We start from the raw sequence: 17592 nt of genomic DNA, 5'->3' as shown, positions 1-17592 counted from the left end.
CGGGAGGATACCACCTGTCGGTGTATCACCGGGAGTCGGGTAGAGCGGTCACACCTCCCGATGTGACTGTTCTACACGTGAGATCGCCGTGGGACACTCGTTATTAAATGGACTACGGCAGAAAAGTAAATATATATGGTGGTTTATTATTTTATTTTTGTGTTATGAATGTTGTACGTGATTATGTAAATGTGTTCTGTTTTTTTTTTTACACTTGAACACAGTCACCATATGATGGCACTACTGCCCATCATCGGCTAATGCTGTCACTGTTATATGTGACACCAGACATAAGCGGATGGGAACAGTAGTGCCATCAGACGATGCCTGGCTACAATCAAATAAATAAGGCAGCATTCTGTAGCGCCAAAACTTGCAAACATGAAATATGAATTGCATTACTGCACTAGAAATAGGAAAAATTGAGAAAGTTTTGCGCATAAATTGGCCAATTCATGTCTACCCAGTAGCCACGATAAGGCATTTCTCGTTTACCAGGACCTAACAATGCTAATCCTCTCTTAGGCCACGTTCACACGTTGCGGCTTGCTCTGCGGGTTAATCCCGCAGCGGAATTGATAAATCTGCAGGGCAAAACCGCTGCGGTTATCCCTGCAGATTTATCGCGGTTTGATCCGCGGTTTCCGCTGCGGGATTACTCCTGTACTATTGATGCTGCATATGCAGCAATATGCAGCATCAATAGTAATGGTAAAAATAATAAAAATTGGCTATACTCACCCTCTGACGTCGCGATCTCCCCGGCGCTGCACGCGGCTGTGCCGACAAGGACCTTCGTGACGTCACGGTCATGTGACCGCGACGTCCCCACAGGTCCTGCAAGCACAGCAAACCGAAGACCGGACGCTGCGGGCAGCGCTGAGAGGTGAGTATAGCATCATTTTTTATTTTAATTCTTTTTTTTACACCAAAATATGGTTCCCAGGGCCTGGAGGAGAGTCTCCTCTCCTCCACCCCGGGTACCATCTGCACATTATCCGCTTAACTTCCCGCAACGTGGGCACAGCCCCATGCGGGAAGTGAGCGGATCAATGCATTTCTATGGGTGCAGAACCGCTGCGATTCTGCACCAAGAAATGACATGCTCCTTCTTTTTTTCCGCAGAAAAGCCGCGCGGCTTTTCCCGCGGAAATCCGCAGCGTGGGCACAGCGGGTTTTGTTTTCCATAGGGTAACATTGTACTTTACCCTGCATGGAAAACTGCTGCGGATCCGCAGTGTCAAATCCGCTGCGCATCCGCGGCAAAACCCGCAAAGTGTGAACATAGCCTTAGAATAAAGTCTTCATCTGTATGGGAACCTGTGAGTCCTCTCTTAGACTAAAATCTGTATCTTTGTGGAGGGTTAGGGTCCTGCCTTGATTAAAAACGCCTGTAGCTAAGAGGCGGAGTGCTCAGACAGAAGGCAAATTAACACAAATATCAAAAAACTGACCGTCACATCCAAACATAGAGTAGGTGTGAACAGGTGCTGAACCTAGAGTCACCAACTCCTATACAATCAAATAAATTGAAATTTGCATTCATTAACCTTCTGACTGAGCACTCTTAGCTACATGTGTTTTTAATCAAGGCAGGACCCTACCCCTCCACAGAGCTATAGATTTGTCTACGAGGACTCACAGGTTCCCATACAGATGAAGACTTTATTATAAGAGAGGATTAGCATTGTTAGGTCCTGGTAAATGAGAATCGCCTTACCGTGGCTTCCAGGTACACATGAATTGGCCAATTTATGCGCTAAGCATTCTCAATTTTTCTTATTTCTAGTGCAGTAATGCAGTTCAATTTTCATATGTTTGCATGTTTTGGCGCCGCAGTGTGCTGCCTTATTTGATTGTATACGAGTTGGTGACTCTAGGTTCAGCGCCTGTTCACACTTAGTCTATGTTTGGATGTGACGGTCAGTTTTTTTTAATTTGATGCCTGGCTACAGACACCAGCACCCGTTTTTGGCACGCAACTCCGCAAATCTTTTTACACCTGCGGTTTTGCTGCAGATTGGACTCACTGGGTGCAGAAACGCTGCAGAGCCGCACAAAGAATTGACCTGGTGCAGAAAATACAGTGCTGAGAACCAGTGCAGACTTTTCCGCAGCACGTGCACACCAATTCTGGATTCCCACTGATTATCATTGCCTGCGCACTCTTTGTGAATTTGGTGCAAATCTGCGTCGAAAAACCACCGCGGATCCAGTAAGATCTGTACCATGTGCACACACCCAGGTTCACACATGCGGCTTTCACGGTCTGTATACCGCAATGTCCGCGCTGGCTCCAGGCCCGAACACACACGGTGGGGTCACTGTACCGTATACCGTACAGAAAAACCGGGGAAAATCCAACTGCGGGAAGGAGACAAAACCCTGTGGAGGCGCCAGGTGCAGGGCGGGGCTGATGTGATTGACAGGCGCGGTCACGTGTCACGTCTGCAGTCACGTGGTGCGGAGGGCGGGCCAGTCCTGTGCGGAGCGGCGGCCATCTTCTGGTGGAGTGTCCGGAGCAGCAGGACGTGTCATGCCGAACAAGCGGGCGTCCCGGAACGCGTACTTCTTCTTCACCCTGGACATGATGCCGGAGCTCCGGCGCCGCGGCTTCCAGGTGTCCGGAGTGAAGGAGGCCATACCGCTGTGCTCCGGGGACTGGGCGGTGAGTGGCGGCAGCTGCGGAGCCCCGGGCCCGGCGGTGTGCACAGTCACCAGCAGGGCAGCGGCCGGAGAGCAAAGGGCACAAAGTGTATACACAGGTCACATGTGCAGGAAAGACCCCCATCTGCCCTCCTCCCCCCCCCCCCCCCCAAATCTGTCCTCCTTTCTCCCCCATCTAACCTCCTCTCTCCCCCCCCAATCTGCCCTCCTCTCTCTCCCCCCCCAATCTGCCCTCCTCTCTCTCCCCCCCCCAATCTGCCCTCCTCTCTCTCCCCCCCCCAATCTGCCCTCCTCTCTCTCCCCCCCCAATCTGCCCTCCTCTCTCTCCCCCCCCAATCTGCCCTCCTCTCTCTCCCCCCCCAATCTGCCCTCCTCTCTCTCCCCCCCCAATCTGCCCTCCTCTCTCTCCCCCCCCAATCTGCCCTCCTCTCTCTCCCCCCCCAATCTGCCCTCCTCTCTCTCCCCCCCCAATCTGCCCTCCTCTCTCTCCCCCCCCAATCTGCCCTCCTCTCTCTCCCCCCCCAATCTGCCCTCCTCTCTCTCCCCCCAATCTGCCCTCCTCTCTCCCCTCCTCTCTCCCCCCCAATCTGCCCTCCTCTCTCCCCTCCTCTCTCCCCCCAATCTGCCCTCCTCCCCCCCAATCTAGCCTCCTCTCTCTCCCCCCCAATCTGCCCTCCTCTCTCCCCCCCAATCTGCCCTCCTCTCTCCCCCCCAATCTGCCCTCCTCTCCCCCCCTATCTGCCCTCCTCTCTCTCTCCCGTCTGCCCTCCTTTCTGCTTTCACCCCTACATTACAGGTCCTTCCTCACGGTCTCGCACCTGTCCCGCTCCTCACATCTGCCCGGCATCGGACCAGTGCGTCAGCCGCCAGTGCTCTGCGCTGTTTCTGCATTTTTTTTCTTATTTTAGCTGCTGTCTGCTGAGAAAAAGGAAAAATATGCTGAAAAAGCCAAAGAATGGAGGAGCCGAGATCCCGGCCCCTCAAGACCCGATACCAACGGGGGAAGCTTTTATCACGAGAAGGTGAGACCCTTATAGAAGTACGGTGCATCCTGCACTCCAGCTGCTCCCGTCTCTGCCCTGATCGCTGGCGCACTGCAGTGATCGCTCCGCCAGCAGCATGTCGTGCTATAACCACAGTGCAGTGACTGCTCCGCCAGCAGCACGTCGTGCTATAACCACACTGCAGTGACTGCTCCGCCAGCAGCACCTCGTGCTATAACCACACTGCAGTGACCGCTCCGCCAGCAGCACGTCGTGCTATAACCACACTGCAGTGACTGCTCCGCCAGCAGCACGTCGTGCTATAACCACACTGCAGTGACCGCTCCGCCAGCAGCACCTCGTGCTATAACCACACTGCAGTGACCCCTCCGCCAGCAGCACCTCGTGCTATAACCACACTGCAGTGACCGCTCCGCCAGCAGCACCTCGTGCTATAACCACACAGCAGTGACCGCTCCGCCAGCAGCACGTCGTGCTATAACCACACTGCAGTGACCGCTCCGCCAGCAGCACGTCGTGCTATAACCACACAGCAGTGACCGCTCCGCCAGCAGCACGTCGTGCTATAACCACACAGCAGTGACCGCTCCGCCAGCAGCACCTCGTGCTATAACCACACTGCAGTGACCGCTCTGCCAGCAGCACCTCGTGCTATAACCACACTGCAGTGACCGCTCCGCCAGCAGAACGTCGTGCTATAACCACACTGCAGTGACCGCTCTGCCAGCAGCACCTCGTGCTATAACCACACTGCAGTGACCGCTCCGCCAGCAGCACGTCGTGCTATAACCACACAGCAGTGACCGCTCCGCCAGCAGCACGTCGTGCTATAACCACACAGCAGTGACCGCTCCGCCAGCAGCACCTCGTGCTATAACCACACTGCAGTGACCGCTCCGCCAGCAGCACGTCGTGCTATAACCACACAGCAGTGACCGCTCCGCCAGCAGCACGTCGTGCTATAACCACACAGCAGTGACCGCTCCGCCAGCAGCACCTCGTGCTATAACCACACTGCAGTGACCGCTCCGCCAGCAGCACCTCGTGCTATAACCACACAGCAGCGACCGCTCCGCCAGCAGCACCTCGTGCTATAACCACACTGCAGTGACCGCTCCGCCAGCAGAACGTCGTGCTATAACCACACTGCAGTGACCGCTCTGCCAGCAGCACGTCGTGCTATAACCACACTGCAGTGACCGCTCCGCCAGCAGCACGTCGTGCTATAACCACACAGCAGTGACCGCTCCGCCAGCAGCACCTCGTGCTATAACCACACTGCAGTGACCGCTCCGCCAGCAGCACCTCGTGCTATAACCACACAGCAGCGACCGCTCCGCCAGCAGCACCTCGTGCTATAACCACACTGCAGTGACCGCTCCGCCAGCAGAACGTCGTGCTATAACCACACTGCAGTGACCGCTCTGCCAGCAGCACGTCGTGCTATAACCACACTGCAGTGACTGCTCCGCCAGCAGAACGTCGTGCTATAACCACACATATAATGCTGGACACAGGTGATTCCCACCACCTGACAGCCCACCCGAATCGTAAGCAGAGCTTCGAAGACCGATTTCAGGAAGTGGGGGACGGGTCTTTGTTTTGCTTGGCAGGGATATAATGGAAGTTCCAGCACATATCATGCTGGCAGAATACTGATAATAGGGAGCTGCACCCTGAAATAGTGTATGACGACCTAGATTTGTAAGACTGAAACGTGCGTAAAATATCGGATTACTCACCGGTAATGCTCTTTTATAGAGCCCACGACAGCACCCACTGAGAGAGGGGATCCGCCCCTAGGAACAGGAAACCTACAGAGAGATAAAAGGGGCGGCCCCCCCTCGCTCCTCAGTTGTTTTACAGAGAAAAAGGAGGAACCGCCGCCAGGTTTTTTAGTCTTATCAGGTTTAGACATATATACATATTTACAACTTCATATCATATTACTCTATTATATACATCTCCCTATTAAGACACCACGTGCAACTAAATAAAGAAAAGGGAGGGAATCGAATGGGTGCTGTCGTGGGCTCTATAAAAGAGCATTACCGGTGAGTAATCCGATATTTTCTATTCGCCACGACAGCACCCACTGAGAGATTTTCAGAGACTATATACTGGGTGGGTTAACTGAATCAAGAACCGAAACCCCAAAGGTCAGGTCAGAAGCAGCAGACAGATCTAATCTATAATGTCTATAGAAGGTGTTTGGTGAAGACCAAGTTGCAGCCTTACATATAAGATCTATCGGCACGTTCGCCCTTTCTGCCCAGGCGGTCGACACGGCTCTTGTGGAGTGTGCTCCCACATGCATTGGAGGATCTCTTCCTCCAGCTTTATACGCCAGGATTATGGCATCTCTAATCCAGCGTGATAGCGTGTTCTTTGTAACTCTGGAACCCTTGGTTTTCCCCTGGAAAGAGACAAAGAGAGCCCTACTCTTCCTCCAGTCCCTAGTCCTCTCTAAGTAGGCTAGAATAGTTCTCTTAACATCTAGGGTATGAAGCCTGGCTTCTTCTGGAGTCGAGTAGTCTTCATAGAAGGTAGGTAAGAAGATCTCCTGGGATCTGTGAAAACTAGTGGCTACCTTAGGGAGATAACAAGGGTCCGTCTTTAAAATTATTCTATCAGATGTCACGGATAGATAAGGAGGGTCAATAGACAAGGCATGGAGATCACTCACTCTACTAGCGGATACTAACGCTACTAACAGTATTGTTTTTAGCGAGATGTTCTTTAATGAGGCCTCATGTAGCGGCTCAAACGGGCTTTGTGTCAAGGCATCTAGGACCAGAGGTAGATCCCACTGAGGCACCTGTGGTATATGAATAGGTTTCGATCGTTCACATGCTGATATAAAACGAGAAACCCATCTATCTCCCGCCACATCATAACTAAAGAGGGCTCCTAGAGCTGAAACCTGGACTCTTAGAGTATTTACAGACAGTCCTAATTCAAGTCCTTTTTGCAAGAACTCCAATATTGCAAATATAGGAACTTCAGCGGAAAGTTGTGCAGTATGAAATTGAAGGAATTTCTTCCAAACCCTGACATAGATTTGGGTAGTAGAAGACTTTCTACTCTTCATAAGAGTATCTATAAGCCCACTGGAAAAACCCCTTAGAGTTAGTAAGTGCCTTTCAAATTCCATACCGTCAGATTCATGCCTTTTACCCGAGGATGGAAAAACGGTCCCTGAGACAACAGGTCCTTGGTCTGAGGCAGGATCCAAGGGTCTGTAGTCGACATCGCCCTGAGCCAGGAGAACCATGGCCTTTTGGGCCAGAATGGGGCTACCAACAGAACTCTTGCCCCCCCTCCTCCCTTATTTTTCTTATTACTATAGGTAATAGATTCCATGGAGGGAATGCGTAGGCCAGGTCGAATGTCCATGGCACCTGAAGGGCATCGAATATGTCGGGGTTGTCCAGTCTGCAAAGGGAAGCAAATGTTTTGACCTGACGGTTGGACCTTGTTGCGAATAGGTCTATTTGTGGCACGCCCCATCGGTCTGTTATCAGCCGGAAAATCTCTCTGCTGAGCATCCATTCCCCTTGATGAAGGGTATGGCGACTGAGGAAATCGGCACGAATGTTGTCTATACCTCTGATGTGCACCGCTGACAAGGACAACAGATGACTTTCGGCTAACGTCATGATGTCCGAAGAGACTTTCATAAGATTTTCTGACCGTGTACCTCCTTGACGATTTAAATAGGCTACTGCCGAGGTGTTGTCTGAGAGGACCCTTGTGTGAGAGCCTCGTAGCTGGGGAAGAAAGTGGAGTAGGGAATAATATATGGCTCTTAATTCTTTTACATTAGAGGAATTAGCTAATTCTGACCTGGACCAAAGGCCCTGAACCACCTGATCACCAAAATGCGCTCCCCAGCCCTCTGGACTAGCATCTGTGGTCACTATGGTAGAAGGGGTAATGACCCATGGTACCCCCTCTGATAGATTTCCCCAATCTAACCACCATGTAAGGGAGTGTACTACCTCTGCCGTTAAGAAAATTGTTCTATCTAAATGTACTCTATTTTTAGTGTCCTCCTGTAATACCAATTTCTCTAGTCACCTTCCACGACGGCATATGGAGGTTGTCTCTTTGCCCTAATGGGGAACAGGAAACACAGAGGTTAAAAGGACCTCCCACCTCCCACTTGCCAGTGTCTTTCCTGTTCCCCATGGGACAGGTAGAGGTTTCCTCATGTGCTGTAGTGGCCGGTGGCTACGGTACCTTGCAGGCGCTGCCTGTTTAGCCGGGCAGCAGATGGTCGCCTCTGGCCTCCTTCTCATGCTGCTCCCGTCGTTCCTGCTTGCAGGGCCTCGGGACCCCCGCCCGGCCTTCCCGCGCCCCCACGAGGGCAAAGCAGGCCGGGGTTCCCTAACCGGGCTCCTCCTGGAGCTGCCCGGCGTCCTCCTCCTCCATGTTGTCAGCTCGGCGTTCCGGAAGTGACTTCAGCGGCTCTCGCGCGTCACTTCCGGTTTCTTCATGCATCCAGAAGCCGGTACTTCCGGGTTTCGCCGGCCGGCGTGTCGGACCGCACAGCTCCCTCACCTGGATTCTGGAGGGGGAGGGGGATTAATCGCTGGAGCAGCTGCTTGGACGGCGTCCATAAAAGCCTGCTGAACCACCACTGAGGTAAGGCTATCTCCTTCAGTATGGAAGGTTCTTCATGCCCCGTATCTGCGGAGCCCAGCGCCACCCCTGCCTCTGTAAGTGTTCGCAGGGATGGGATCCGGGAGGAGTGTAGCAGGGGTTAGAAGTCCTCACCCCTCTCTCCCTTTATATATTTCAGGGAGAAAAACCTGCCCCTAAAGGTGCCTATAGAAAGAAGTGCCCTATCTGTTCCACTAAATGTCCTCCTAACTGGGACAAGAAACTTTGTCAGTCATGTACGGACAAGATAATAAGAGCTGAGCAGCCATCACTATTGGATGAGATTCGCTCATTAGTAAAACAGGAGGTACAATCTTCTCTGGCAGCCTTTACACCTCCACCCCCACCTCCATCTCCGCAGCCACAACCTCATTCCCCGGCTAAGAAGAGGAAAATTCAGGTTGTGGAATCCGACTCTGATTCGGACCTCTCTCATGCCTCATCTGTTGGCTGGGAGGATCCAGTATCCCCTAAAGCTGAGGTCAGGAAGTACCTTTTCTCCTCAGACTATATTGAGGATCTAGTCTCTGCTGTCCGTAATACCATGGGACTAGAAGAGGAACCTGTACCGCAGTCCATACAGGATCAGATGTTCGGTGGTCTTTCATCGGAGAAGAGAGTGGGCTTCCCAGTTCATGCCAATATCACTAATATGATTAATCAGGAATGGGAACTACCTGAGAGGCGTCTTAGTACCCCTTCAGAAATGAAGCACAGATTTCTGCTTGAGGATGACCTTAAATTAGATATTCCCAAGGTCGATGTGCAAGTGGCTAGAGTCGCCAAGAGAACTGCACTCCCCTTTGAGGATTCTTCTCAATTGAAGGATCCCATGGATAGAAAGATCGAAAGTCTCCTCAGAAAATCATGGGAAACTTCTGCAGCTGTCCTTAAGGCTAACGTCGCCTCCACCTGTGTGGCAAGAGCCCTCTCCTGCTGGCTTGAGAAATTAGAGAATCACATATCTCAAGGTACCTCAAGAGGCGAGATATTGGATTCCCTACCCATTCTGCATAAAGCTACAGGGTATTTGGCGGACGCTTCTCTGGAGTCTGTAAGAGTCGCCGCCAGATCCCTCGTACTTTCCAACTCCGCCAGAAGAGCCCTCTGGCTTAAGCTCTGGAGTGGGGATATCACCTCTAAGTCTAAGCTCTGCACCATACCTTTCAAAGGAGACTACGTCTTTGGTCCTGCCCTAGACGATATTCTCGATAAAGCCACCGACAAAAAGAAGGCGCTCCCTGAGCAAAAACAGCCTAGGAAACGTTTTTTTCGTGGCCCACAACCTCAGCCCTCTCAAGCAAGAGGCAAAGGAAAAACCGGCAGGTGGAGCTACGCAAAGGGCAGGGGAAAGAATATCTTTGTCCCGCAACAGCAGCAGCAGCAACAATCCCAGCAGGACAAACAATGACTCCGACCCGGTGGGGGGAAGACTCTCGAAATATGTGGTTCAGTGGGAGGATATTACCAGCTCCCACTGGGTTCTCAATGTCATCAGAGACGGCCTGTTAATAGAGTTAATTTCTCCCCCACCTCAGGGTCTAAAAGTCACTTCCCTTCCATCATCAAGGGATCGCAGTCTATTGTCCTTAGGTCTCAAAGACCTTATCAGATCAAATGTAATTTCCCCAGTCCCACAATCAGAGTGGGGGAAAGGACACTACTCCCGACTCTTCCTGGTTCCCAAACCTTCAGGAGACGTCCGGATTATTATAAACTTAAAGGGTCTGAACCAGCACGTGAAATATCGCAAGTTCAAGATGGAGTCCGTAAGATCTGCGATTCCTCTGATAGAACATCACTCTTTTATGGCTACCATCGATCTCAAGGATGCGTATTTCCACATCCCTATTCACCCGAGACACAGAAAATATCTCAGGTTTGCGATACAGGGGAATCATCGGGTGGAGCACTATCAGTTTGGAGTCCTTCCCTTCGGCATTTCATCAGCACCGAGGGTGTTCTCCAAGGTGATGGCCGAAGTAGTGTCATTTATCCGAAAGCAAGGTGTCTGTATAGTGCCCTATCTGGACGATCTTCTGATAGTAGCTTCCACCGAGATAACCCTGATAGCACATGTCTCTACCACTCTAGACATTCTGAGATCTCTAGGTTGGATTCCGAACCTACAAAAATCTCATCTTCAACCTGCAAAAACCAGGAGATTTCTGGGAGTAATGCTGGACTCAGCAAAACAAATGTCCTTCCTCCCAGACGATCACAGACTTCCCCTACTAACAAAAGTCAGGAAGTTCAAAGAAACGAGATCTCCTACTCTGCGAGAGGGAATGTCGCTGTTGGGTTCCATGACAGCCTGCATACAGTCGGTGGCTTGGGCTCAAGCTCACTCAAGGACTCTACAAGCCCACATTCTTCACAATTGGGATGGTCAACCTGGCACTCTTGCCAAGAGGATCCACACTCCGGGCAGAGTGAAAGCTTCTTTAACATGGTGGATGAAGCCCAGGAACCTTCTGAAAGGGGTATGCTGGATTCAGTCTCCTCTAACCACCATCAAAACAGATGCCAGCAAGAGAGGCTGGGGAGCCATAGTGAACCATGTCCCCTATCAGGGCCAGTGGAGCCAATCGATTTCCGAGAAATCATCAAATTTCAGGGAGCTCAAGGCTGTGGAAGAGACTCTACTAGCGGCAAGTCATCAGATTTCGGGTCAACATGTACAGATATACTCGGACAACATGACCACGGTGGCCCATATCAGGCACCAGGGCAGTACAAGAACCCTCAGTCTAATAAAAATCTCCGCTCGAATCTTTTCTTGGGCCGAAAAGCACTTATTATCCCTGACGGCAATCCACCTCAAGGGAACTACAAATATTCAGGCAGACTACCTAAGCCGCCAGGAAATCCATCCTGGCGAGTGGAGCCTGGATCCTCAAATATTCAGCATGCTGGTTCACAGATGGGGTCATCCAGACGTCGACCTCTTTGCCTCCCACCAGAACGCAAAGGTCGAAACCTTTTTTTCCCTGAACCCGAGAGGCAATCCCAGGGGGTTGGATGCTTTAACCCAAGATTGGCCGTTTCATCTAGCTTATGCTTTTCCGCCAATCCCCATCCTTGCCAAGGTTCTACGGAAGATACGCCTAGAAAGGACTCCAACTATCCTGATAGCTCCATTGTGGCCCAAAAGGAGTTGGTTCAACCTAATTACCCAACTACAAGTGGATGGACCAGTAATGTTGCCGATAAAACACGATCTTCTTTCTCAGGGTCCCATTCTCCACCCAGACCCTCAGAAGTGGAGCTTGGCGGCGTGGTTGCTGAAACCCAGGTTTTAAGAGCTAAAGGACTATCAATTCCTGTCATAGCTACCCTACAAAAATCGAGAAAACCGGTGACCAACGCCATCTACAACAAGATCTGGAAAAAGTTTTCTTCATTCTGTCTGCCTAACCTTCCAGACCCCCTCAAGCCTAATATACCCGTTATATTGGACTTTTTGCAAAAAGGCTTGGAAATAGGTCTCAGGCCTAGTACCCTCAAGGTCCAGGTCTCTGCACTTAGCGCGGTCTTTGATCAAGATTTAGCGAGTCATCGCTGGATTAAAAGGTTCATGACATCGGCTACTAGAATGAATCCTAGAAAACAGGTCATAGTTCCCCCATGGGATCTCAATATAGTTCTCCAGGGTCTGACAGGCCCACCCTTTGAACCACTATCATCTTGTTCTCCACAAAACCTAGCCTATAAAGCCGTGTTCTTGGTTGCCATTACTTCAGCCAGAAGAATTGGTGAATTACAGGCCTTGTCTACACGAGAACCTTATCTCCTGGTAAGAGATGATTCAATTGTGCTTCGTCTTGATCCGTCCTTTCTTCCGAAGGTTATCTCTGACTTCCACCGTTCTCAAGAGATTTTTCTACCAACCTTTTGCCACAATCCAGCAAACTCGGAAGAAAGAAGATTCAACACCTTGGATGTTCGACGTATTCTTTTACAATACTTGGATCACACCAGTACATTCCGAATTGATCATAACCTGTTTATCCATCTCTCAGGACAAAACAAGGGGAAAAAGGTAGCCAAAAGTACCATCGCTACATGGATCAAGAGGGCTATTACGGAAGCCTATCTCGCTCAAAACAAGTTACCTCCAGTAGGTATCAAAGCCCATTCAACAAGATCCACATCGGTTTCCTGGGCAGAAAGAGCAGGCGCATCTCCGGAGCAGATTTGCAGGGCAGCAACGTGGTCTTCACTCCATACTTTCTCTAAACATTACAGACTAGATGTATTGTCCAACAAGGACTTAGCCTTCGGCCGCAAAGTACTCCAGGCCGTTGTCCCTCCCTAGTGCCAAAATTAGTTGGTATTCCTCCATATGCCGTCGTGGAAGGTGACTAGAGAAAATAGAATTATTCTTACCGTTAATTCGGTTTCTAGGAACCTTCCACGACGGCACTAATTTCCCACCCGATATATATTCCTGGATTAGTTCTGGGATTTTAAAGGTAAACCAGTGCAATGGTCTCAGTTGTAAGTCACTGGCAAGTGGGAGGTGGGAGGTCCTTTTAACCTCTGTGTTTCCTGTTCCCCATTAGGGCAAAGAGACAACCTCCATATGCCGTCGTGGAAGGTTCCTAGAAACCGAATTAACGGTAAGAATAATTCTATTTTTTGGAGTTGCCTGGTATGGAATTGGGCCCATTTAACCGCAGGGATACATGATGATAGTGAACCTAACAATGACATGGCATTTCTCAGTGACATATTACGCTTTTTGATAGCTAAATCTACTTTACTAATGATCGAATACTTTTTATCATCAGGCAACCAACATTTTTGGTCTACTGAATCCAGGAGGAGACCTAAAAATTTCTGACAAGTGACGGGTTGAAGTCTGGATTTTTCCCAGTTAATAATCCAACCCAGCCTTTGTAAAGAGGATACCACCTCCTCCAACCTTTGCTCACACTGTAAGAAATTTTTCCCCACAATTAGTAGGTCGTCCAGATATGGGATGACCAATGTGTCTTTTAATCGTAGGAAGGACATTACTTCCAAAAGTAACTTAGTAAAGACTCTAGGAGCCATAGACAGACCAAAGGGCATTGCTCTATATTGAAAATGACGAACTTGACCGTCTATAACTACTGCTACCCGAAGAAACTGCTGGTGCGACTGGTGTATAGGAAGATGATAATAAGCATCTTTGAGATCAAGTACTACCATGTAACAGTTAGGGAACAAATTTTTAATGGCTGATCGAATGGATTCCATCTTAAATGTTGTGGGTTTTATGAACATATTTAGTTTCCTCAAATTAAAAATAGTTCTATAGGATCCGTCAGGTTTTGTAATCAGAAACAAGGGGGAGTAGAACCCCTGCCCCGTTTGAGATGACGGAACCTCTATTAAGACCCGTTTTGCAAGAAGGGACTTAACTTCTACTTCCAATGCTTCTTGTTGTAGTTTGGACTTTAGGGAGGTGAGCCGAAAGGAATCCGGAGGTTTTCGGATGAAGTCTAGGGTGAGGCCTGAGGATATTAATTTTATGGCCCATGGGTTGACATTTATTTCTCTCCACTGATTGATAAATCCCAGTAGTCTACCGCCCACTGGTGGAATAGGGTTCCCGGGATTTTTCGGCTGGTTTGAAGGGACGTTTGTTAAACAAATTGCCTTTCTGCCTGAAGTCTTTGTTCCTCCATTGCTCTTTAAAGCTTCCCTTTCTGCCAAATGTTGGCCTCCTAAATGCCCTTCTGTAAGCAGGAACAAAGGGATTAGGAAAACCTTTTTTACGCTCACCCGCCTTAGTGAGTATCTCATCCAGAATAGTTCCAAAGAGGTACTCACCCTGACAGGGTATGGCACACAACTTGGATCTGGACTGGGCATCCCCCTTCCAGTTCTTTAACCATAAGGCTCGGCGGGCAGTATTTGCGAGGCTGGCTGTTCTGGCCGCCAGGCGGAGAGAATCCACGGAGGCATCGGATATAAATGCCGCAGCGCTCTTAATTAAGGGGATGGATGCCCTCAATTTCTCTCTAGATATACCACTCTTGATATTCTGGTCCAGCTGGTCTAACCAAACCAGCATAGATCTACTGGTACATGTGGTGGAGATTGCCGGCCTAAATGCAGTGACACAGGCTTCCCACGATTTTTTCAAAAGTGCATCCGATTTCCTATCCATGGGATCAGATAAGGAGCCTGAATCTTCCACTGGTAGGGAAGAACGGCGGGAAGTGGATGCGACAGCCGCATCGACCTTTGGAACTTTAGTCCAGGTGTTTAAATCTTCGTCCTCAAAGGGGTAACGTCTCTTACAGGATACTGGTGTAAACCCTTTCTGCCCCTTGCTCCACTCTTTTTTAATGAGATCTTTTATAGTCTGGTTTACTGGGAATACGTGGCCCTTTCGCTGAGATAAACCTGCGAACATAACCTCCTGGGCCGTTTGGGGTTCTTTAACCTCCGACACCCCCATCGTTTTCCTCACTGATTTGACTAGACTATTTACTCCCTCAGTCGGGAAACAGACATATTCCTCCTCATCTGAGGAACCAGACAAGTGGGAGACGTCTGAATCAATTTCCCCACTTTCCGCCGACGTGTCAGCATTAGGTGAGGATTTTCTCCTACTTCTCTTCTCAATACTGCCTGAGGGACCACCACTCAACGATTGGAGTTCCTCCCGAATCATGAGCCGTATTTCGTCCATTTTAACGGACTCCTCCTGCCGCAGGGTATTATCTATGCATGCCTGACATAACGTTTTTGAATAAGAGTCAGGCAGGGGCTCAATACATATAGCACACTGCTTGTGCTTGGTCTTCTCCTTGCTTTTTGCCTAGAGGGACATGAGCAGAGGAGACCAATATAAGCCCTGAAGGAGCTGAATACCCAAACATTCTGAAGCATACTATACCGATTGTTGGGTGGAACGTCCGGTCTGGGATGTGGAACGGGATGATCTCCTTCCTGATTTTTCAGTGGAATCACTCTTCCTGGAGTGTCCACTATTCTTTTTTGCAGCATTTCCACTTTGCTTTTGTGGCTCTTCTACAGGGTGCTCACTGACTTCCTCGTGGGACGACAATGCGCACTGTCTTTCCCTTCCTATCGGACTTTTATAGTGCGGACTATCAACCCAGCCCCCGCAGCTGCAACCCATTTTTTTTTTTTTTTTTAAATTACCTGCACCAGGACACCTGCGAACACCGCCAGGAGGAATCCAACATGGCGGTTCCCCCGGAAATGCAATGCCGACCTCCGGGGGTCGGCCATACTACATCCGGGATTCCGGACGCACTGCGCATGCGCCGGCGTCTGCTGCATTTTTCCGGCATTACAACCCCACGCATCGTACCTGAGGGACCGGGGGGGGCCACCGCTGTCGCGCCACACCTTCCAGACCGGAATCGACCAGGTAACCATACCGCCATGGTCGTCCTTCCACAACGATGTCCCAGCAGGGAGATCGTTGGAACTTCCCAGGCCCCACTATTTGGCCGGTGCAGACGAGGAGGGAACCAACAGGAATCCCCGACTCTGCTTCTACTCGCTCTGGAGCCCCTGCCGCTCAGCAGAGACGTACAGGCGGCATCCAGGCGAGTCTTTCCTCTTCTCAGACACCGCTGTTAGTGTCTACAGAGATCTTCTCTGTGGGCTTCCTTAGGAACAGGAAACCAACTGAGGAGCGAGGGGGGGCCGCCCCTTTTATCTCTCTGTAGGTTTCCTGTTCCTAGGGGCGGATCCCCTCTCTCAGTGGGTGCTGTCGTGGCGAATAGAAAAAGTAGACTTGTGATTAGTTCAGAAAGACCTTTCTTTACATGGTGTTTGTGACTGGACAGGGAGTCTCTGGGTCTTGGGCCACTAATCCAGTAACATACGTTGGGTTTCCTGATTCTTGGAATGTGCACGTTGTAGCGTCAGACTGAAGTCGGCAAACGAAGGAGCAAATGTGGAAGCAAGAAGTAAAGTAACGAGTGACAGACCAGAAAGTCTTACTCCTTCGATTCCTCACATTTCTACTGTCGGCTTTACACCCCGTTGACCTTCCCAACAGCTTCATCGGGTGTCTCCTGGAATGGCTTACGATAGGTCTCCTTGACACCATCATGTGTGTTTTGCAGAGTTGGTACACGTCCATACAGTGCAGAGCCTGTTCCGCAACTAATCTAAGCCAGAATGTGACAAAAGCTAACGACAGTCCATCATTACTGTAAGATACGAAGGTCAGTCATATCGGAAAATTGCTAGAACCTTGAAGGAATCTTCAAGCGCAGACACGAAAACCAATAATGGCTATGATAAAAAATGGCTGTCATGATGACCACTCCAGGGAAAAAAAGACAAAAAATGACCTCTGCTGCAGAGGATAAGTTCATCAGTGTTTCCAGTCTCAGAAACCGAAAATTAGTAGGACCTTTAGATAATATCCCTCATAAATGATTCACAGACGTCCAAGTAGAAGACACATAACATTGTGAGAAGGCTACGTCAGAGGACATGGCCTGCCGACCTCAACCCAATGCAGATGGTTTGAGAAGAGCTGGAGGCAAAGTAGGCGACAAGTGCTCTGCACCTCTGGGAACAACTTAGACTGTTGGAAGCTGATCAAGGAGACACCTGATGAAGCTGACGGAGAGATGTCGGGGGGTGGGGTACATTACTTGTGTGCAGGGTATTACTGATGACATGACTGTCCTTATACAGGAGCTGTCGTCCAACGCCTGGGATGGTGGAGACAACAGAGGGCAACACTGGAGCCTCAAGAAAAGTGAAGGTATGCCCAACCTCACATGACCTCCGGATGCAGCATGTCACTTTTCAGCAGTTTTTGCAGCATTTTAAACCCATTGAAAGCAATGAGTAGTGTAAAAAAATACTGAAAAAACCCTGCAGGTATCAGGTTTTGCTGCGTTTTTGATGCCAAAACCTGATTTAAGTTGAATCAGATTTTTTTTTTTTTTTTTAATGCAGCAAGCTTTATCAGCATGCACAAGAGACAAAGGTACCCTGACAAAAAGCACAGCAAAAACTAAGCAAACCTGCTCTTTGTCAGCAGCTTAAAATTTAGCATAAAAAAACTGCTGCAAATCGCAACGTGTGAACATAGCCTTACGCTCCATGCTGCACCGAGGGAATGCAACATTGCAGGTGTGAACACAGCTGCTGAAAATCTGCTATCAAGAAGTTTGGTTTTGGGGACAAATACAGAATCTTTAGAAAATATATATATATATATATATATATATATATATATATATATATATATATATATATT

General features: G+C 49.7%; 1 protein-coding gene across 2 annotated transcripts in view; it reads left to right on the top strand.

The window, feature by feature from the left end:
- The first annotated feature begins 2372 nt into the window (after positions 1 to 2372).
- MAEL (maelstrom spermatogenic transposon silencer) overlaps positions 2373 to 17592 on the top strand; it is a 33738-nt gene continuing 18518 nt past the window's right edge. For both annotated transcript variants that reach the window (XR_013223661.1, XM_077293751.1), the window contains exons 1-3: positions 2373 to 2668; positions 3576 to 3689; positions 17022 to 17091. Coding sequence is in view for 1 of the 2 variants with exons in the window: in XM_077293751.1 (XP_077149866.1) it covers positions 2537 to 2668; positions 3576 to 3689; positions 17022 to 17091 (316 nt within the window). In the remaining variant the exon portion in view is untranslated. The remainder of the gene's footprint in view (positions 2669 to 3575; positions 3690 to 17021; positions 17092 to 17592) is intronic.

The sequence above is a fragment of the Ranitomeya variabilis genome, chromosome 3 (assembly GCF_051348905.1).
Source record: "Ranitomeya variabilis isolate aRanVar5 chromosome 3, aRanVar5.hap1, whole genome shotgun sequence".
Lineage (NCBI taxonomy): Eukaryota > Metazoa > Chordata > Amphibia > Anura > Dendrobatidae > Ranitomeya > Ranitomeya variabilis.
Note: the sequence above shows the minus strand (reverse complement) of the source record. Positions and strands in the feature narration are given on the sequence as shown.